This window comes from Armigeres subalbatus, unplaced genomic scaffold, assembly GCF_024139115.2.
Source record: "Armigeres subalbatus isolate Guangzhou_Male unplaced genomic scaffold, GZ_Asu_2 Contig515, whole genome shotgun sequence".
In the NCBI taxonomy this organism is placed as follows: domain Eukaryota; kingdom Metazoa; phylum Arthropoda; class Insecta; order Diptera; family Culicidae; genus Armigeres; species Armigeres subalbatus.
Genome location: NW_026943277.1, coordinates 980,648 through 1,003,297, shown reverse-complemented (window position 1 = coordinate 1,003,297; position 22,650 = coordinate 980,648). Strand labels below are relative to the sequence as shown.

Genomic DNA, 22,650 nt, shown 5'->3' with positions numbered 1-22,650 from the left:
TCACAGGGCTTGAAAGGTTCGTTTCAAGAGGCTCGGAAGCCTTAAATCTAGATTGAGAGAGACTCTTTGTTCACGCTCTCTTTCACTAATAGATCGGCTAGTTTTCCGTTTTCTGCTTCATTTCCACTTCAGCATGCTAGACAAAGCTATTGTGTTTAGATTCCTTTCAAGAAATCCGAAGTAAATTATGGTATAGTTTTGTAATAATCGAAAAAGAATGGAACCAGAGAGAGAGACTTTCTTTTGCACATACGACCTATTCTCAAAGCACTCTAGAAATAGTTATAAAATTCCTGTTGGAAGCTCGATGTATAAACTTACTTTAACTTTGGAAGTTTCACAGATTTATAAAAAATTTCAGCTCACTTTATGAAGATCCACTCATTAGGTCCATTCTTCATATATCTTATGAGTTACGTTTATTTTCATAAACAGCAAAAAATAGTGGGTACCTCAATTTATGCAAAAGTTGCAAAAGTTGAAAGGTTGAGAACCGCTGTTATTTCTTATGTAAATATTAGTTATTCTTATAACAAATCCAAATCTATGAGCTGCTGGAATTCAAAAAATCAAATCAAGAACATTCCTACTCCCGCAATTTACAATATTATAACTAATCAATATTATAACTATTATTATAACTAATCTCGTGTCGTGCTAAATCCGGAAATTGCTGATTCAAGTCTTAGGCAAGCTTATACAGAAGACGGCTCTTTCGAGTTTCACGACGGTCACTTAACTTTACTAATTTCTAGCCAGTGAAAAACTAAACCCCACAGTTCTAAAACTTATTTCCATGCGGTTCTTAAAAAATCAATGCCGGTAACCTGTTAGACTGCATCTCCTTCCACCGTAAAATACAGCCACAACCATCGACTCAAGTCCTCATTTTCTCCAATCTCATCGTTCTGCGTAACTCTTGAAAACACGAACACGCATTCTTTAATTATCCACCGACCGCACATCCCCGGATTTCGTGATTATTCTGTGTCCTAACAGGAACGCGTTCAATCATGCACTATGGTTTCATTTTCTTCAACCGTCTAAGACGAGTTTAGTACTTTCGATTTAACTCCACTAAGTTTTGTTATCTTTGCAGATACGTATTTCGTCCTCAACTGTGAGGTCGTCTTCAGTGTCTTGTACTTGACTCGACTTGAAGAAAACAATCGCAGCTTACACTATTTATACTATGCTAGGTACCTAATCTAATCTTATTTGCCTACTTTATTTGCCTATACAACTAATTACCTTATTGCTTAGGTAGAAACTTGAAGAGCCAAGAGATGCCGTTTCCCTTTTTTCTTAATTTTCTTATTAATATTCTCACCCGAACAGCAGACCCGGACATTTCGATAACCGCGCGATCTGCGTCCAGCAAAGAACACCAACAACCTTTGCGCTCTTGATTTTGTCAACAGTGGATTGACCAAAATTCAATAAGTCTGTACATAAAACCTTGAATGCGTACGCCCTTGGCCATCTGCCAAATATTATTTTTAGTTATTCAGAGGGTCCGTTAATCGTCCACGAGCATCGTCTAGGAATGGTATCCGTAGAGTCCTACCGGTGTAATGACTACAAAATCAGTTTGGAACGGCGGCGAACTCTAGTTGTTCGGAGCGTTTTGCGGAGTCCAAAGTACGTACGATTTCCTGCCATGATGCGTCTCCGAAATTCTTTGCTGGTATCATTATTGGAGGTCACCAGTGAAACCAAGTACACGAATTTTTCAACCACCTCGATACAAACTTGTGGGGGATGGCTAACGTTGTTTTCTTTTTAAGCCCTATTCTGTACTTCGTCTTCGACGTGCTGGTGACTAGTCCGACCCGCTTGCTGCCATCTTCGGTCTGATGTAGGCTTCATGCATCTTCTCAGCTACTTGCCATAATATCAATGTCTTCGTGAAAATTGTACCACTCGTGTCAATTCCGGACCTTCGTAATACTCCTCCCAAAGCGATGTTGAAGAACAGGCATGAAAACCATCACCTTACCGTAACCCTCTACGCGTTTCGAAGGGACTCGAGAATGTCCCTGAAACTCGAACTACGCACATCGCAATCCATCGTCGCCTTGATCAACGATGTCACTTTATCCGGAAATCTGTGTTCGTGCATAAGAAGTAGCTATATATGCACGTGCACGAGCGTGCAGTAGGAGTAGTATTCCGCGGAAGGCTACAAAGTTTATGCGTCGTGGGCTGTTGTCTATCGATACAGTATGCAGATTGCTCAGTCCGATCACCACATCGGTCTGTACATTTCATCCCTCCTGCTAAAGCGTTCTTGTCGCCGAACAAGGTTTTGACTTCCCGCAATTTCCTTCCACGGGTGCGAGTTGTTGGTTCAAAGGAATCTTTCGCCTACTGGAGATGATTGCCAGAGACCAATTGAGCTGTGAATTTTCGCTTAACTTTTTAAAAGGACCTAAATTGAAGCATATTTTTCATGAATTAATTTGAATACTGCAATCAAAAGCTATTACATTGTTCTGTAGATTGCAATATTAAAATTAAATAATTAAAAAATGTCATTTAGGTTCTATTGAAAAGTTAAGCAACAATTCGGTTGTCCGAATTAACAATATTTAAAAGGATGATGTACTGCCGTAATCTTGAAAAGTAACGTAACAGCCATTTTACAACATGCATGTTTTCCATTTTTCTGTTAAAGAGCTCGATGAGTCTCGTTAACACCATTTTTGGAAAATACGTCACTTTTTCAGATTACGACAGTGTAGGTGACAATTTTGGTTCAAGTTTGAGTTAGTTATGACAATTAATGCTTCGTTTTGTTAAGAAAATTATTCAGAGCTTTTAAGTGGAATGTCTTTACTCGCCACCTTATGACAAGTGAACATTTAGTAAGCGATTTTTTTTACTTTCATACTAGTTTAATGAAGCGCAAAGATATTGAATTATTTTACGGCTCGTTTTATTTTTTAAACTCTGTTGACCAATGTTAAATTTAAGCTATACTTGTTTAGTTTCGCATACGAGAGAAAGAGTAAGAGTATTCAATTTGCATTTTATTCAGCACTTAGGCATCACGGCATAGGCGTATTTATTATAATTTTATGCAGAGCTTCGAAATAAACTTGTGCTTGTGTAGATGTCTTTTCTCTATATTTGGACCTCTATATTTGGACTTTGAGGTTGTCTACAAATATGGTCAAAATGGTAAAAAATATATTTCTATCAAAATAGGCAATAATTAATAACACAGTGACAATCACATATACTAACCATCTCCCTTTTCTCCATTATGGATCAACAGAATGGAAAATGCAGCCCTCGTAGAAAAGGGCCCAGTACCCAAGATTATAACCACCAACGAAAAGGGCGCCGTTACGCTGCCGAATCTCGAAGGCCAACCAGACAAAAGCGAACGGGGCAAAGCCATGCGCCAGGTGATCGCCGCCTTCATTGCCAACATTGGAACCATCAACACTGGTTTGATCTTCGGCTTCTCGGCCGTTGTCATTCCGCAACTGCACGCCCCGGACACGCTGATCCCAGTGGACGAAAGCCAAGCATCGTGGGTCGGTAAGTAGCCACTTTCTTTCGTAATCGTCGAACAACGAAGAGCGGACAACTGACCAGCCTTAACAAATTTCCGTTGGCTTTACTGCATAAAGTCCACAAATCGAACCGTTGGTAAACAGCTCGAGTCTTCGTCCAAACAAAATCGATAAATATAGCTCCCCTTTCCCAGCTGGTGCATGCGATGTATGCAATCTGATGATCCAAGCGAGCAAAGCAAGTTTGTGATCGAATACTCTTCTCTACCAACCCGTGTTCGAAGTTTTCGGCGGGTGTCATTTGGGTTTCCGTAACAAAGAGAACATGACCCGGTTATTCACCATGCGGTCGCACATGTGTAAATTTATACAATTTTATAGTCTCAGTTTGGCTGATGTGCAACTAATTGGTGGACCACGTTGTTACCATCCGGTTTTGATTCTGGTTACCCAAAACAATCCAATTTTTGATTAATAGAATCAGAGTCAATATGAATGTATCACATATTGACAAATATAAACTGATTTAAAGTAAAAGTCATGTACTAGACAATTGAATTGACACAAAAATCTCCGCAAAACATAATTTTCAATATAGAATCAGTTTTTGATACAAATTTCAAGCGGCACCCTGCATCAAATTCGCAAAACAAAAGCCTGCATCCGTCGACATTAATCACAGTAACCTAAATACAAACTGTAATCATGAACATGAAACGTGTCTGAATTGGATCGTTGCTCTTAGCACAGGGTAAATGCTCTCCGCAAAACAAATCCGTCAACAAGCGTGTTTACGAAAAACTTCCCCAACTGGCCGAAACTGGTATGTGTGACTTATCTCATTTCATCGAGTCCACTTTAACCATTTCCCAGTCAACCGCGAAGCGCAAATTTTATCGTGTTTTGTTTTCGCAAGCGCATTGCCGAAAGAAACGCCTTCAAGATCTGTTGGTAAACAAGTTTCTGCTGTATAACGCAAACCTAATCTGTGAAATCCAAGTAGCCGTCGCGACGCGTCCCATCATCCACTGTAGTGCACTGCACATGGGTACCTCTTCCGATACCGAAATTCTGCTAATCATTCTGATTTTAGCTCCTGGGTACTGCCATGTCGCGATCGATCGATTGATGGCAACGATCGGAAACGATTGCGAGTGGGGACGCTAAATTTAGATTCAATCCAAGTAAAACCGGCTACGACGTGGTCTACCGCCTGGTGAACTTTGATTGGGCAATGAGTGGCGCGTAGCAACAGTGAAGCAGATTGTCCGACTGACGCTTCCTCAAGATTCAGATATTATTGTTGTTGAATGGGTTGGATTACATTTGTTTCCCCGTCCTGAAGTATATTCGCGAACGGTTTTGCAAATCATATCTACGCATCGCTTGTCTTGTCTTTCAAACCAAATGATATCCGTGGCGTGGCAGACGGTCCGTCTTTCGCACTCGAATGTGAGCGTGCGTGGTTCGCGTGGCAATGGAACGAGAACAAGTTTTTGTCGATCATATTTTGCTCTGTTCGCAAACAGCCGTCTGCACTTTGCGGAGAAAATGAACGATCAGCAGCTGTTCTCACTTCAGGCCTTTAAACGTGCTCAGCTGATTAACATATGGATTGGATATTTTCTATTTCCAGCTGAAGAATTGGGGGAAGAAATGTGTCGAGCTATTTATGAACTGTCTAGTTAAATATTTAATAATGTCGAACATTTACAGCGCAGTAGAATAAGTGCAATGGTAAAATCACTGATATCCCATATTTGAGTTGGAATATTCTGCTGTACTACCCGAATTAAAAAAAAGAAGCTGAGGTAATTTTATTTGTTTTCTTGACATCAGCTACACGAGTGTACTTCAGATCGAAAATATGATAGGAACATTTTTGGCTTTGTGTCATGATGTCAGGTTTATATTTGGAGTATTTTTTTAACCAATTCATTTAGTCATTCAGTTGTATTTAACACTTTGCGAGCTTTATAATAGAAATCATTTCTTTAATTTTACATTCGATTGTATCTTGTATTAAACCATTAAAAGAACATAAATCAACGTACTTTTGGCGACTCAAAGTTGTAAATACATATAAATATATGAAACATTTGTTTGAGAATCTGCACAAGTGCTTACTTACTTACTTATGGATCCTGTACACCTCCGGTGGTGCAAAGGGCCGACTTGAAAGATCTGCATCCTGAGCGATGCCCGGCTATCGCTTTAAGGTGAATCGCGTTGGAGCCCAATTTCAAATCTACATAGCACTTTTGAGGGCACATAACTTGAAAAGTAAACGACAGACAAAAGCAAAAAGTAGTTTTTCACTTTTGCTCACTTGCAGCATACATGAAAAAATGGTTTCCAGATGTGCTAACCGCCTAAATATTCACATTTGTGCGAGCAAAAACGCGAGGTGAGAGATAGCACGGCCATTGTGGCTGCCATTTTTGGACGCCGCCGTAACTCACCTTAACCTGTTGCCAGGTTAGATTTCGGTCGACTTCTTTTATTTCTTTATTGAGGCTTCGCCGCCATGAGCCTCTGGGTCTGCCTCTGCTGCGATGTCCCGCTGGGTTCCAGTCTAATGCTTGCTTACAGATTTCGTTTCCGCCCCTACGTAGAGTGTGGCCGACCCAGCCCCACTTCCGATCCCGAATTTCTGTTGCTATCGGCCTCTGGTGACAACGACGATGGAGCTCGTTGTTTGAGATCCAGTTGTGAGGCCACCAGGCCCGAATTATATACCGCAGGCATCTGTTAATGAACACCTGCAGCCGTTGAGTGTTCTCCACTGATACACACCATGTTTCGCTAGCGTATAACAGCACAGATTTCACGTTAGAGTTGAAAATTCGTATTTTGGTGCGTTCACTTATCTGCCTGTTTTTCCAGATATTTCTTAAACTCGCAAAGGCAGCCCTTGCTTTCTTGATCCGTGCGCCTATGTCGATCTTGGTACCGCCGTCTGACGCCATTTGGCTACCAAGATATTGGAAGCTTTCAACATTCTCCACTGGTTGCCCGGCTACTGTGAAACTGGAAGGAGTCACCGTGTTTACATCCAACGATTTGGTTTTGTTGACGTTGATGACTAAACCTGCCGAGAAGGAGCGATCGGCAAGGTCGTTGAGCTTACTCTGCATATCAGAGCGCCGTTGCGCGAGTAGTGCAACGTCATCCGCCAATTCGAAGTCGTTTAGGTGCTCCATGGTTATAGGCTGCCATAACAGCCCGCGGTTTGGTTCACGGTCAATCGCATCTACCAGAATCTCATCGATTACGATGAGGAACAGTAACGGTGATAGAATACATCCTTGCCTCACACCAGCTACGACCCGGATAGGGTCGGACAGGACCCCATTCTGCAGCACTCTACCAAAAGGCCTCGTACTGTGCTTCGATGAGGCCGATGATTTTCTCAGGAACTCCCTTGCGTCTCAGGGCGCCCCACATATTCTCGTGATTGAGACGGTCGAAAGCTTTTTCATAGTCAATGAATACCAAGTAAAGGGACTCTTGGAATTCGTTGACCTGCTCCAAAATGATGCGGAGCGTGACAATATGGTCCACACAGGATCTTCCGGCACGGAATCCGGCTTGCTGCCGCCGGAGAGTCGCATCGATCTTCTCCTGAATCCGGGCTAGGATAATTTTGCACAGAACTTTGAGAACGGTACACAGCAACATAATGCCTCGCCAGTTATCGCATACAGTCAGGTCACCCTTTTTGGGCACCTTCACTAAGATACCTTGCATCCAGTCGACCGGGAAAGTTGCGGTGTCCCAGATATTACTAAATAAACGATGCAGTAGTTGAGCGGATGTCATGGGGTCAGCTTTGAGCATCTCGGCTGATATGCGGTCGACCCCTGGGGCTTTATTCGATTTCATGCTTTGGATGGCTGTTTGAATCTCTAGCAGTGATGGAGCTTCGGTATTGACACGTGTTATACGTCGGATCCTAGGCAGATCATGCCGAGGTGGTGATGGCCTGGTTGGCACTTGAAAAAGTTGTTCGAAGTGCTCGAACCAGCGTTTCAGCTGGTCAGTTGGGTCGGTCAATAACTGATCATTCGCGTCTTTCACAGGCATCGTTGCATTCATCTTCGCCCCGCTTAAGCGTCGTGAGATATCGTAGAGGAGGCGAATGTCCCCGGTTGCGGCGGCTCTCTCCTTCGTCGGCCAGAGAGTCTGCCCACGCTCGCTTGTCCCGTCGACATGAGCGTTTTACTTCCTTCTCAAGAGCCGTGTATCGTTGACGGGCTAAGACTTTGGCTCCTCTGGTTTTCGATCGCTCTATCGCGGCTTTGGCTTCTCTTCGCTCCTCTATCTTCCTCCAGGTCTCATCGGTGATCCATTGTTTTCTCTGGGTGCGTAGTTCACCCAGATTGTTCTCGCTGGTGGCGATGAAGGCATTCTTGATGGCGGTCCATTGGTCTTCCACGCTGCCACCTTCCGGAATATCTGCAGCACGCGTCTCCAGTTCTTCAACGAAGGACCGTTTCACCGTGGCATCTTCCAGTCGGCGTGTGTTGAATCGTCGTCCAACTCTTTCCTCCTGCCGACGAATCCGCGCAATGCGCAGGCGTATTTCGCCGATGAGGAGGTGATGATCAGACGCGATATCGGCACTACGTTTATTCCGTACATCAAGAAGGCTCCGTTTCCATTTTCGGCTGATGCAGATGTGGTCGATTTGATTTTCTGTAAAGCCGTCACGGGAGACCCACGTGACCTTGTGAACCGGTCGATGAGGGAAGAGCGATCCCCCGATCACCATGTCGTTATTACCACAAAATTCTGCTAACAGCTCTCCGTTTTCGCTCATTTCTCCGAGACCATGGCGTCCCATAATGCGCTCATGGTTCGAGTTGTCGGATCCGATCTTCGCATTGAAGTCGCCCAAACAGATCTTGATATCACCCTTCGGAATTCTATCTACGACGGCATTGAGTTGACTGTAGAAGTTCTCTTTGTCTGGCAGATCGGCAGCATCGGTTGGCGCATAACATTGGATTATAGTAAGGTTTCGGACCCGTGTTCTAAATCTGGCAACGATTATCCTTTCACTTATAGGTTCCCACTTCATAAGCGCAGAGTGTGCCTGAGCGCTTAGTAGGAAGCCAACTCCGCGATGCCGGGGAGCGTGTTCACCTCGTAAACCAGAGTATAGCAGAACTTGTCCCGACGGCGTTCTGTGTTCTCCAAAGTTTGGCCAACGGACTTCACTCAGTCCCAGGATCTCAAGCTTCATGCGGCGTGCCTCATTGGCAAGTTGTGCCAATTTACCCTGCTGGGCTAGGGTTAAAACGTTCCATGTTCCTATTCGTGTCCGTTGTTTCGCGCTAAGAGTCGTCGCCGTAAAATCAGTCCGTATTCTTTCATTATCGGATTCTCGAACAAATTGATGTTTCGGGAACAGTAGGTTGTTGGCCCAAGGTTCCCTATCCACCGGGATGGGGCTGCCATCTTAGGTATAGCTTCCGGGGAATAGCATTTCATACTCAGCCGCTGGATGCCAGAACAGACGCTGTTGGAGCCGCACCTCCTTGGTGGACAGACGCTCGATCAGTCGGGTCAAATTTGTTTAAAGTCCCACCCAACACCAGGACTAGGCTAGTGCGCTTTGAGCGGTACACGGTCGCTTTAGTAGGGCCTGCTTGGAGACACATGCAGCTATTCATAGAAGTTCAACAGAGCCCACTGTCGAACCCCACCACATCCTAGGCAGACCCCATAGTACGCACCCTCTCACTCTAGCTGATGTCAGAAGGACAACAGTGCCCAGGCTGCACTACCAGCTAAGTACGCAACCCTTAGCTGGCGGTCAATTGTCATCGGAAGACCCGTGGAAGCGTGAGTATTGGAACTTGTGAGGACCAGAGCTATGTTAGGCGCCCCTTCCCGGATGTCAACTCACCATTTCGCAGCCCCTGCACAAGTGTATTTAACACAATTTCGAGAAAACCACAAAAAATCTGGTTTAAACGAATTGGCACGGAATCTTTCGATTTCTTCGATACAGATCAATCATTTTAGGCAAAACTTAACGTCCTGGGGCACTTCCATTTCGGAAACGGCAAGTAGTGCTGCAAAGCGTTCACATGTGTTGTTCCTCAAACGAAAAAAAAAAATCATACATTTCCGAACAACATTTTTTTGTTTTTTTTTGTCAGAATAAGTATTTTGGCTCATTTTGAAAAAAAAAAATGTCTCAGGTAGTTTCTCAAATAAACGGTTCATATACAGGATGAAGGTTCACCAAAACATGTAACATATAAACTACAGAGATAGATTGTCGCTTCGGTTGCTTTTGTTCTGCCGACCGATACATGTTGAGTACAGAATTGTGAAATCGTTTGGATTTTGTATTGATATTTTGCTACTCAGCTTGTGCCTGCATGTTCACATAACCTCTTTTGGTAAACCTCCTGGTTATTCGTAATACCACCGATTGTTGGTACTGGTAGCACTGCACGATATGTTTTTAACACGGTTTGTTTTTAATCCGCGATTTTATCAATTTCACACTTTGATTTTTTAGAATTTTGTTTTATAAGTTTTATATCCAATCAAATATTTTTTCGAATCTAGTAATCTTTTTTGATTTTTCAACATATTTAGAGTTCGAAACTTCCTATTCAATGCTGACTTGCTGATCTCGAGATAAAATAGAATTCTGTGGATTCCTAAACTTGCGTAAAAACACATGGAACGTCGCGTAAAAAGAAAATAAGAAAAATAACGTCAAATATCCAAGCAGATTTTTCTCACAATAAATGGAGAAATGTATCAAACAACAACAAAAAACAAAAGTCGTTTGATTTTGATACTATTCGATTTTGGCAACTTAAAAGTTGCAATTTACTATACGCATTTTGACACCTTTATTTGAATCCTGTATTTAATCCTTAATTTTTTCAAACTTGTTGGGCAGTGTTGGAAAAAAAAACTCAAAGGTGCAGCCCAATCGGGTTGTATGCAAAGGTGACGTAGGACTACCCAGCCTCACGAAATGGGTTTTATACTTAGTAGCAGAACACACCCTTGCTAAATAAAATTTTACTTTTTTCGCCTTTCCCGAGTTTGTTGTGGCGATCCTTATTATGTAGGTCAGATTTATTTTTATAATGCGCCTTTCCAAACATTAATAACAACCAAATGACTAAATCTTGTTAGAAAACTTTATGTCCTTCCATAAATGGCTGCATAAGCTATAGCAGCGTTTCTGCCGCAACCATAGCTGACGGCCATTACCGCTGCCTACGCCTGTTATTGAATTTTCTGTCGATTTGAAAAAAAAAATCATCTTGAATCAACACCTTTCTGTTGAAAATGGTGGCCCTGACAAGAAACGACTTAAGCGTTTTGTTGGTTGGGTAAAACAAAAAATACGCCATTTTGTTGGTTGGGTAAAATTTTAGTTCGTTGAGGTTGAATAATCTGCAGCAACCACGCCGACGACCAACACCAATGCGATGGCTCCGCTCTCTGTCGATCAAAATGGCTAGCGCGCGCCGGAAATCAGCTTTCTTGTACTCAAGCCCTCTTTTGTGATCTGTTGTGGGTTCAAATATAAAGTGCACTTATAACGATCAATGAAGAGGCGCGGCTAATGGGATTACTTCATTAGACACAAGAAAGCTGCTTTCATGCGCGCGCGATCCATTTTGATCGGGATTCCGCAGAGAGCGGACCGATTCTGAATTTGGCTATGATCTGTTAGTTATTCAAAATGCGTATTATTGAGAAGAGTAACAACAAAAATTCGACCCAAGACGAAGTTTCTTCTTATTACAAAATATTATCGCTTGGCATCTGTCGGTCCGAACGACGGTTTCCGATGGGTGGTTGTTGTAAACAATTTCCACTAAGGTGGCGTTTTCATCAATTTGACTGTCGTCGGCGGAAAGTGAACTTTTCTGGCAAGATTGTTTTGAATTGTTTCTAATAGTCATTCTATATGAGATCGATTCTTTCCGGTGCACATTTTTTGACGTAGGACTTACGTCTCTCTTTACTATACCGGGTGTAATTTCAAAATATTCAAATCGACAGCGTTACGCTGTGTTGAAAGATTTTAAACGATAATAGCGTTCGTCTCAGTGGACGAATTTCTGCGGTAAGCCCCTCAATCGACAGATTTCAAGTATGCCTTCCATGTCCATGCTTGATAAGACCCGAAAAACTTGTTTCAATAGGCATGAAACTGTTTTCAATGAAAAACATTGAGATCAAGGAAACCTATAAATATGGGTACCGCATAATTCTTGCATCATTCCATTACCACATTCTGATTGGTGAAGACACCAGCGAATGAGCAGCCGCTGGGTCTGCCGAGAAGCCATAAAATAGCGCAACGCGATTATTTCCTCTCATTCTGACCGGGACAAGCGAAGCAACCGCATCATCGATTGAACAGCACTCACACCTTTTAGCAGGGAATGAAGTCTGCACCGACCGCTTTTTCGGCTCGACACCATCGAAGCGACCATCATCAGCCGAAACCTAGCCAGTACATCAGCAGTCCACCCTACAGACCCGACAAAGCAGCAATGCTGAGCAGATACCGGCAGCAGCAGCAGAGTCGAGCCGAGACCGGCCGGCATCGGTGCTGAGCCGAGACAGGCTGAAGAAAAGCCACATGATGCAGCATGTATGTCCAAAAAACAAACGGTTCTTCAGAGAGCCAATAATAGAGATCAATATCAATGCTTTCAATACCCTTCGGGATGGAAATTGTACTTGGGTGCCAAATCCAATATTCTAGAGATAAAATTGTATGCGTGATTTTCATAAATAGCGTCAAAACTAACAGTGGATAATTTTTCTGATGTAACCGCGAAGTGGACGAAGGACTTCGCTTGACCATGCCTTGAAAGATTCATAAGATGTCCAAATCTCTCACATAATCTTATTTGGATAAAAAAACACCGATAACAGCTCAAACATTAATAAACTATCAATCGATTTTTCATCAAATATTGGATTTTTTGGCATTGATAAAAAATATGTAGATAAACATTGTTTGATACTGACTGCACACAAAGCGAACGTGACTGAATGATCGTCCCATGTTACCAATTCTAAATCTTATCACCCGAAATCCCATGTCCGGGTGTTTCCTTCCTTCTACTACTAACAATGTAGTCTCAGAAAAGAACACGTACTTCCCACCTGAACTGCAATTCTAAGCTCGCTTGCCCGGCTTATTGGCCTGTATCTAGCGAAAAGTCCCGTTAGGAAATAGACGCCAGCAGCGAGGAACAGGCGTAAAAAAGAAGAAGCCCTTCTCGAACGCGTTGATGATGATTACGCTTTGGCTAACAAAGAAGCGGGATACAAGACACTAGCTGATTGGCCCACCAATTGGGAAGCAGAGAAGATTCAAAATAAGGTATGAAAGAAAAGTGCATTCGCTCGCAGAGCATTCAGTCTTTTTTATACCGTCACTAGAAATTCGCGGTTATTTGAAAAGATCGTTTTTTTACTTTTTGCACTTAGCCGAAGAAAACAGCCTTTTTCAAGGCTCTAAGAGTTAAAAATAATGTTCTCCTTCAGTCGATATCGCACGGATTAGAAGGCTCTTCAGTGGAAGGGCTGGGATACAGTCTACATCCCCTGCTGAGCCAACTTGTGGTTTATTTCAGGCAGTCCTTCAGTTGGAAGGTTGCCACTGTCGAGGCTAATATTTCGTGACCGGACAGATACTTCCTGATTTTTTTTGATGATTCTTGTTCGAGGTAGATTTGATTTCTGTGTCGGTTTGATGAGAAGATTTTGCCAAGGAATGGTATGCAACGCCGATTATTTATCCAAAATAGTTGATGTGAGAAATTTGGACATATTATGTATCTTAAAGGCATGGTCAAGTCAAGTCCTACGTCCACTTAGCGGTTATGTCACAGACATTACCCACTGTTCGTTTTTTACAAAAGAAGGTTGATTTGGCGACGACTAAAAGTTGCCTTCGGTAGCAGAATCGCAAGCGCGCGTTGGATGAAAATGATGCAATAAGTTTGTTCGAATGGAATCTCTAACAGCAACCAAGCTACCACGCCAAACGACGATGACACCGAAATAGTCCATTTTTGAAATCAACCCTTTCTGTTCAGAAAATGCTGGTCTTGAGAAGAATTAATTTTCTTTCTCCAATTCGCTTTTCCAATAACTAACCGTTTAAAATTTAACTTCGTGCTGTTATTGTCCGACGGCCGATTGACGATTTTTCGCTAAGACGCCGCCAAGTGGCAACATCGCCACTGGTGACGAGGGAACGCAACAGACGCCGTTTTTGTAACAAATCCTGTCTTCGCATAAAATGCTGGTTCGTTGACGTATAGAATGATCTGTAGCAACCACGTCGACGACCACCACCAATGCGATGGTTTTTCGTTGAAAATGATTTGAATTCTTATTTAAATTGAGGATTCGATCCAAAATCGTAAGTTGGTTGATTTTGATGTCTGTGCTTGCGATGAATGTACGTGGTTGGTTGGTTCAGTTATTTTTAAACGTTTTATCAATTATCGATAATAGTTAAAAATCAGTATTTTCAAATAAATACAAAGAAGCGTTGACTCTTCCTTGATTGAATGGTAAAAAAAATGGAAACCCATCGAGAAACGACTGAGATATAACGTTCAAAGTCTATCATATTTTCGTGACGGTCTTTGATTTTTGCAATCGTAAAGTGTACCCCAATATAGAAAAGATAGACGTAGTCCTTCGTCAAAAAAACTAAATCTCAAAACCCATGGCTGCCTCAAGTCAATCGTGAGTTGAAACTCGCCGAATTCATCGCGCAAAAATATAATTCATAAGTTGAATCATCCGTTTGAATAATTGCAGATTTTTTGTGTTCTCCATTGTTGAAAACAGTGGAATAATTCTTGCAAATATAAACACCAAAATTTATGTACGACTAGTTTTAAACACTTTTAGGAGCGAATTGATTGTGTTTGGCCGATGAGAGAAACGATGTAGATTTGAAAAAAATAAAACTCAAGCGCGTTATTTTCCTATAAAATCGTAAACCAGTTTGCATATTTATTAAAATTTGAGAATGGTTTTACCAACACTGTTTGAGATTTTTAGTAACTCAAACTTATTGAAACTAGGTACATTTATGTAACAGGATGAGTATGAAACATGTCATTTACTTCTAAAATGTTTTATCTACAGAATACAGAAACATATCTGAAAAAATACAATATTTGAAGCTATCTAGTTAGTTATTTGTCATCTAACTATCAATAAGATATCCAAATTGTGATATAATCGAAGTTTAACAGTTAATTATGTCACAATTTCTACATAAAAGTATTCTAAGTAGCCTCCAATTTGCCAGAAAATGTCGGTAAAATAGTGTCGTCTCGTTCAAAATTATTCAAACCATTCCTAAACTAAAACAAATTTAGTTATCAGCTTTCGTTATTTCACTAAATTGCATCAAATTCTGTTTCTCAAATACATATCTCAAGTATTATCACCTCATTCTTTCTGATTGGCGAGACATTTTGACCAAAAACAGCAAATAAATTGTTTGAAACTTCCATAGCCATACAATCACCAAAACAAACACCGGCAGCTGGCACACTTGATCCAACTAGGTAAACATCCCATTCTCGCTGCTAGCGGCATTCCCGAACGTGTTGCAGAGTGTGGATTGTTTATGATTCTATCATTTACTCACCACTTCACCGACACCAACAACGCCCAACTGCGCTGATAACAACAGTGGAATCAGTCAGATCAACAGCAAATAAGACGATACAGTCATTGTTTGAATTCTGCAGAAGTCCCCAACAATACCGCTATCGGCAGAATCGCCGTATCATCGTTATCAGTCGTCAAAGTTGGCTCTTTTATTTTTGCGAACTTTCAAACTCCGATAAAGTCATGAGGCACGGTCGCAAACGAATAAAGACAAGCGATCTCCTGTCGTGAGTGCCTAATTAAACCGATTAGATTTACAATCCTTTCACATGGACAGCAATTGTCATTTTAATCGCACGGTCAGGGCCATCCTTTGGTGGCATATCTTTTCGGCCGTTGTTGCCATGCATCCTGTTTTGTTGTTATGATGATGTAAGTTCGCAACCTCATCATGTGGTGCAGTGCGGGTTACCCTTTGTTACGCTCGACGAGGTGTTTTGAAGATCTTGACGGCGATGATGTGATTCGCAAATGACATACGCGTGGCTTGTTGCTTATCAGAGTTTTAGTAGCCACAATGGGTGAAGTAAATATGAGTATCCCATCTGTTATATGCTGAAGGTTGTTTGATAGCCAAGATAAACGTGATACAGTAAACTCATCTACTCTGAATAATGCTGACTAATTCATCAACGCTTATAACTTGTAATGAGTTTTTGACATTCCATTTGTCAATTTCCTAGAGCTGATATCTGAGATTGAAAAGAAATTCAATTGGCGAAAATCGTTTCTTGACGGTTGCAACATTATTGACTAGCAACATCGTGAACTCAGAAGCAAAGAGCAAGTATAAATTTTTAAAAATTCCTTTTATACTCTCTTGGAAAATGGGGTGTCGCCAACAAAAGTGAATAATCTAGATTGACGCATGCATAAATAAAATTCCTAGGTGTTTTCTATTAAAAAAACCCTAATATTGGATCCGCTTTCAAATCTTCTTTACTAACTGCCATGCGCTCGCATTTTATCCGCAGAATCAACAATGTTACTCATATCTGTCACAGGCTATCTTTGACAAAGCCGGTCACTGCTGATGACCTTAATAAAACAGTGCGCCGCCACACACCAAACTACAATAAACCAAGCGCACGGCATGAATGCGTGGTTCAACGTCCCAACTTGTTTATCGAGTGAAAGACAGCTATCTCAAGAATAACGCCGCTGCGAGATATGCGATGCGGCCTATGGTGGTCACTTTGAGATATTCCGAAGTACAGTTGGATATGGTTGCAAGAGTTTCCTACTCAATATACTTTCTCGAACATTAAACTACATACACAACTTCTACAGAGAATTCCCCTTACTCGATATTGAAGGAACTATCGAGGTGAAATGTATGCAGAAACTAATTTGAATAGCCAGGATTTACATCGAAGTTTATTATAGATTACTAAGAGGTTCAATAAACCTGTTCCACATTTCAATTGCCAGGAAATATATAAATAGAAATTAGTTCGATTGTAGTGCAGTGATCAGACTCGTGACACCTAGGAAGTACGCTGTTTTCGGTGAAATACTGTTCTGCAAACAGCCCGGCCAACTAGCACCAACAAAAAATCGCGGTCCGATCAGCTGTTTCAACTTTACAATCGTGGGGCTTCTCGTTTCGCAAGTAACGTCTCCTCTCTTATTAGGTTGAAGAAACGCAGAGACAGTTAGTCGCGACGAAGGCTACGACGTCGCTATGAAGACCGCATCGAGCACGTCGATCCACATCGAACGATAGCACGCCGTCGCTCGGTGATAAATGAATAAATAATATCAGAGATAATGCCGGTCGGTTGCTATAAATATTGATGTTCGATATGTCGATAGTTTCCAGTAGCGACTCTCTTTCGTTTGATTGGTACCGGTTTTGGTAGATACAATACATAGATTGTCACACTTGTACCGCATGTTTTTCGAACTCTGAAGTGTTTCACCGACAATCTGACAAATTGGATTATTAACAAAGTGCATAGTTACCAATAGGTATAGGTTTATTGGTTCAAGTGCAGTCACTAATGGGCCTTCCGGATCGGTAATACCGTTCATGGAAATGAATTTATTCTCAGGTTTTCAACCTCAAACATTTTATAACAATAAAATTCCCTGGGCATAAAAGTATCATCATGTTAGCCTCATGATATACGAATGCAAAAATGGTAACCTGGCTTAGAAACCTCGCAGTTAATAACTGTGGAAGTGCTTAATGAACACTAAGCTGCGAAGCGGCTCTGTCCCAGTGTGGGATGTAATGCCAATAAAAAGAAGAAGAAGAATATCTTTCAGAATTGTTATCCAGGAATAATTAAGAAGATGTCTCCATCGATTCCTTTTGAGTTTCTTCCAAGAATTCCTTCAGAAAATCCTATGGAAAAGCCTATGGAAAGGGTTAATTCATCCAGAAATTCCTTCGGAACTTCCTTTTTTAGTAAAACCATACAAAATTCATGCAGGGATTATTCCGGAAATTTTTTTAGTAGATTTTTCTTTAAATTTATTAAAAAATGAAATAGGCAAGGAAGGAATTTTCTGAAGGAATTTTCTGAAGGATTTTTAACGGAAAAGGTTGGGCAATAAATTTTTATACATTTTCAAAATAATCAGAGTAAAATATATATTTTTCAGAATAGTATTTAGTTTTACAGAAAAGCTATTTTTTTTCGAATAAAAACTAAACACGCTATTATTGCGTTTGAATAATATTTTTTGTGCTTTTTTTTACGTAACAGGACATGGACTGTTGACTTCCTTCCAATACACGACGCATCTTGATTTCACAATCGGTGATAGAATTTCGCAGCAAGCTCAACAATTACTTTTTACTATTTCCATGCTTGATAAGAATTGTTCACACTAATATGTACTTCTGGATAGAGAACATATCTTCCAAGAGATTCGTCTTTTTGCAATTCAGGTTTGAGCTCGTTGTTGCATTTGAGGTCAATTATCTCCATTTGAAACATTGGATAATGAAAGTTCGACGTGTTGATCCCTGACTTGCAGCTTAATGTTCAAGTCATTGAGATGTTTGGTGACATGTACTATAAAGGCCAAGCTACTCACCCATCCAGGATCATGCAGCTTGGGCATTGGTTTTGCTTTATCCTGTAAAAATAGTGTGATTTTATTTCGCTCTCAAGCCAGGTACCATGGGTTAGCCAACGAACTAACACAACAAATCTCCGTATTCTGCTTCCGTTTCCGTTAATATAATTTGGAATTAGTGGTGGTTGAGGAGTTTCATCGCGTAGGTAAAAATGACTTTTAACGAGCAACGCTACATAACGAATATTGATCATTTTGCACATTTTTTCGGTAAAAATGCAATGTGCACAAATAAACTTTTGTAATCAGCTAACATTTTTTTTTTTTTGTAAAAACTTTATTTAGATTTGTTTATACAATATAATATACAGAGACTTTGTTTATCACTAGTAATATGAAAAATTGTCTACACTTCGCATTCTAAATGAAATTTCAACGCACTTATGTCTATTTCGTTATTACACATTCTAATAAAGATGACATAGTTTATAAAGTATTTCATTATTTTGATTTTCTTGCTCGATTGCATTTGCATAACAGGGAACATTAAGTCTTCGACAGTAAATGTACTTAACGGGCTTATTGTTTTCAATAATTGTTGTAAAGTATTCCAAGCTAACGCAACTCTAGAACATTTTGCAATTTTGTGCTGTAAGTACAATTGATTTACAAATAAACAGATTTCTTTAATTTTCAAGTGTCACAACGCCAGTGTTCTTTCTCGTCATTTCCGGAGCTCCATCAGTTGTCAGGCCTTAAGAAGAGTTCAAGCTCCTTAATACAGGTCTTCCTAACAGCTTTCCTCAGATCGATACCGGTAGTCGTTTCCTTCATTGGGATCAAAGCTGCTCATTCCTCTGTGATTTGAAGATGGTAGTAAATTCCCCTTCTAAAGCCAGTTGCATGTGCCTTGTATTTTACATTTAGTATTTTCAACGATTGTGAGCAGGTAGAATCAGAAGCAGGTGGCTTGTCCACGTAACGTAATTTTTAATTTTTCTATATGAGAACTTTAACTCTTCAACGTGCTGAACGAGAAAATAATACCAGTGAAGGAGGCAGCCGATATGCATTCTCTAACAAGTTGTCCGGAGTCTCCAGTAGCCTTGCGAGCAAAGGCGTAGGATTGCCAATCCGAAGATGGCAAGTTCGATTCTCGATCCGGTCTAGGATGTTTTCAGGTTGGAAACATTCTCGACTCCCTGGGCATAGTGTATCCATTGTACAGGTGCTTGCCATACAAAATACATACTCACTCATGCATTGGTGGGCATAGAAAAGCTTCCAATTAATAACTAAGGAAATGCTAATAAATTGAAAAGCTCCAGTTGGAATGTAGAGCCAATGAAGAAGAACAAGTTGCTCGTCGTGGAAAGGTTTCATCCGGTTTCATCAGGTTTCATCAGTATTTCCAAAATATCATTACCAGCAAAACTGGCCCGTGCTGCATTATTCGACTCCGTGCTTGCCCAGATTTTTTATTCAGTAATAACCTACAGTATTTATTAATAGATAATAAGAAGGAGCTTCTCGAGCCAGATAGAAAAGCTTTTGGGCCGATTACGACGTATTTTTTCTTACACCCACGGGCCACAAAAAATGGAGCAAAGGCGCTACGGAGCCCGCGGGTCGTACGTTGGGCAGCCCTGGTATAAGGGATTCCTTCCGAAATTTCCTTGGGAGAATTCCTTCAGAAATTTCAGAAAAAAATCAGAAAAAATGATCTAGAAATTCCTGCGGAAATTAGTTTAGGAAGTCCCTTGAACTTTTATAAGAAATGCCTTCAGCAATTACTCCAGGAATTTCTTCTGGTGATTCCTTCGGAATTTCTTTAGAACATCATCTGGAAATTGTTTCGGTTTTTTAAGGAATTCCTTCGGACAATCCTCCGGAAATTTAATGAATCTCAAGCCCTCGGACATTCCATTGAAACGTTCGGAAACCACTTTAGAAATTTATTCAGTAATTATTTTAAGAATAGTTTCATCTGGAAATTCCTTAGAATTTCCTCTTCCGAAAATTCCTTAAGTATTTCCTATTTTATTTTTTAATAAATTTCCTGAAAAAATCTAACAAAATTTCTGGAAAGATTACAACAGGAATTTAGTATGAAACTTGTGTGGCTTCTTTAAAAGATTTTCCGAAGGATCTCCTGCACGAAGTTTCTAAGGAATTACCGGAGAAATTTGCAAAAGCGTTTCCAATGAATTTTCAAATGGAATTCTTGGACGAATGTCAAAAGGAATTTCCAAAGGCTAAAGAAATTTACGATAAATTTCTCCCAAGGCAATTTCCAAGGTAGCCACAATACAATTTCTTTTAATATTCCTCCGGATATTCCTTAGGTATTTCCGAAAGAATTTTCAAACAAATTTTAAAGGAATTCTTAAACAAATTTACAAAGGAATGTCTGAAGAAATCCCTAAAAGATTTCGTAAAGTATTTTCCGAAGACATTTTCGAAATTTCCAATGGAATTTCCAAAGTTTTCGGAGGATTTTCTGGGGAAATCCATAGATGAAATTCCGAAAGAGTTCTTGAAGAAATGCCTTAAGATTCCTTCCTAAAGTTCCTTTGGAAATTCCGTTAGGAAAGCTTGCTAGAAATTCCGGAGGAATTAAGTGACCTTTTCAATTACAGTCGATAAAATGCACTAAAATTTCGTTATACATACTTGGAACTGCCGGACATTTTTTCATTGATTTACGCCCCCAATTATAGTTTGTACTACTTATCTTATCTTATCTTAGCACATGCACAGCCAGTATTGAAAAGCATCCTGGAAATGTCGGTTGTATTTCCGAGCATTTTCTTGTCAGCATTGATATTCGCAGCATATCATAAATATGAGACAAAGATTAAACCGGCCAGGCCCACCGTGCAGGCTTGAATTGGGAGATAATTCATAGCACACCGGCAATCAGATTATTCAGATATGAATAACATGATCAACGAAGTGTTTTGAATTCACAAAAGTAAGAAACGGGGACAACCGTACCAACCGTTTCACATTTGGGTATATCAAAAGGTGACGTTGGGAGTGACATTGCTAAGAAGATTAGTGTCACTCTTTGCTGATCTTCCAGGGATGGCATTTCTTTCATATGTCCTGACCTTTATGCCTAGGCTAAAGCGCCATTACTCGCTCTCTGAAACGAGATAAAAAATAACATAATAAAATTAAATCTATGTTATGCCAAAACGAGGCTTTTCAAGTAGCACGAAAAATCAACGATAGAGTTTAATTAATCGGTAAGAACGTATGAATCGTCAAAACGATTTATTATTGAAATAAGTGCAAAATGAATTGTTGCTTAGAACATATAACTCATTGATCTTACCTTGGATGGAATTATACTTATCCTCTAATGTAAATCGGAGCAATCAGCGAGCGTCTCTTTCTTACTACAAATGTGTTCCTCCTCGCAAATTTTCCTCCTTTTGGATACGGTTATTCACCAGCTCCAGATCCAAATAAGTTTCACCGTCCTGTATCGTCTTAGTTGATGATATTGACACCCACGATGGTTTCTGGGTGCTGGCTCCGACCGCCGTTTCACCTTTGGACAATACGGTACCTGGAGTGACTTTTATAAGGCAGAAGCGGTAGCCACTAGACCACCGAGCTCGTCAAATATAACAATTTGTACAATTGTGCTTTTATTTTACTTTACACTATGGTACCTAGGGTACTAGGGTAGTTCAAATCTCAAAAAGTGTTCGACAATTCCAACTCCCATATGTCTATCAGCTTATTTTTGATGATTTAGGATTCCTGGCAAAATGTCAGGCAATTTGGATCATAATCCAAAAAATAGCATCGTAATCTTCTAAACATATTTTAAACCTCAATAGAATAATATTATTATGAAATTTTAGAAAGACATCCTAACCTCATTTCATGATACATTGAAATTGGTGTCATCAGATGTTTTTGGCTAATAAAAATGCTTCACAATTTCAAACTTTTCTTTGGAATTACAAAACTTGTCATCACTTTTTCAGTCAATTTTAAAGTTTCTAATTGTCACAGTTTAGTTTTCGTTGAATTCAGGACATGAGACGCAGCCTAAAACAGATTGATTCACCACTGTGTATGATAAAGCTAGGGTAAAATACCCCATAGTGGACCCCCTAGTAGCGAAATTTTGCTCTTCCTGACATAATGAGTGGAAATTTTCAAAATATTAATTTTGCCTGATATCTAATATCAAGCTCTGCATCTCCTCTTCACGATACCTAGGATAGGATGTGCCAAGTAGTCAGTAAAAATCGTACCGATTTGCTGTCACAATCGTACCGGTTGCTGATTGGTTGAAAATGACAATCGATTACTTCGATTGGTGGCGGCGCGTTTTTCGTAGGGCAGCCTGTTGTTAGTTTGG

At 40.5% G+C, this 22,650-nt stretch overlaps 1 protein-coding gene across 2 annotated transcripts in view; it reads left to right on the top strand.

Annotated features, from left to right (window-relative positions):
* The window catches only part of LOC134204325 (facilitated trehalose transporter Tret1-like), a 40,742-nt gene that overhangs the window by 8,693 nt on the left and 9,399 nt on the right, over positions 1-22,650 (top strand). For both annotated transcript variants that reach the window (XM_062679151.1, XM_062679152.1), the window contains exon 3: positions 3,281-3,549. In XM_062679151.1, coding sequence (XP_062535135.1) covers positions 3,281-3,549 — 269 coding nt within the window. The remainder of the gene's footprint in view (positions 1-3,280; positions 3,550-22,650) is intronic.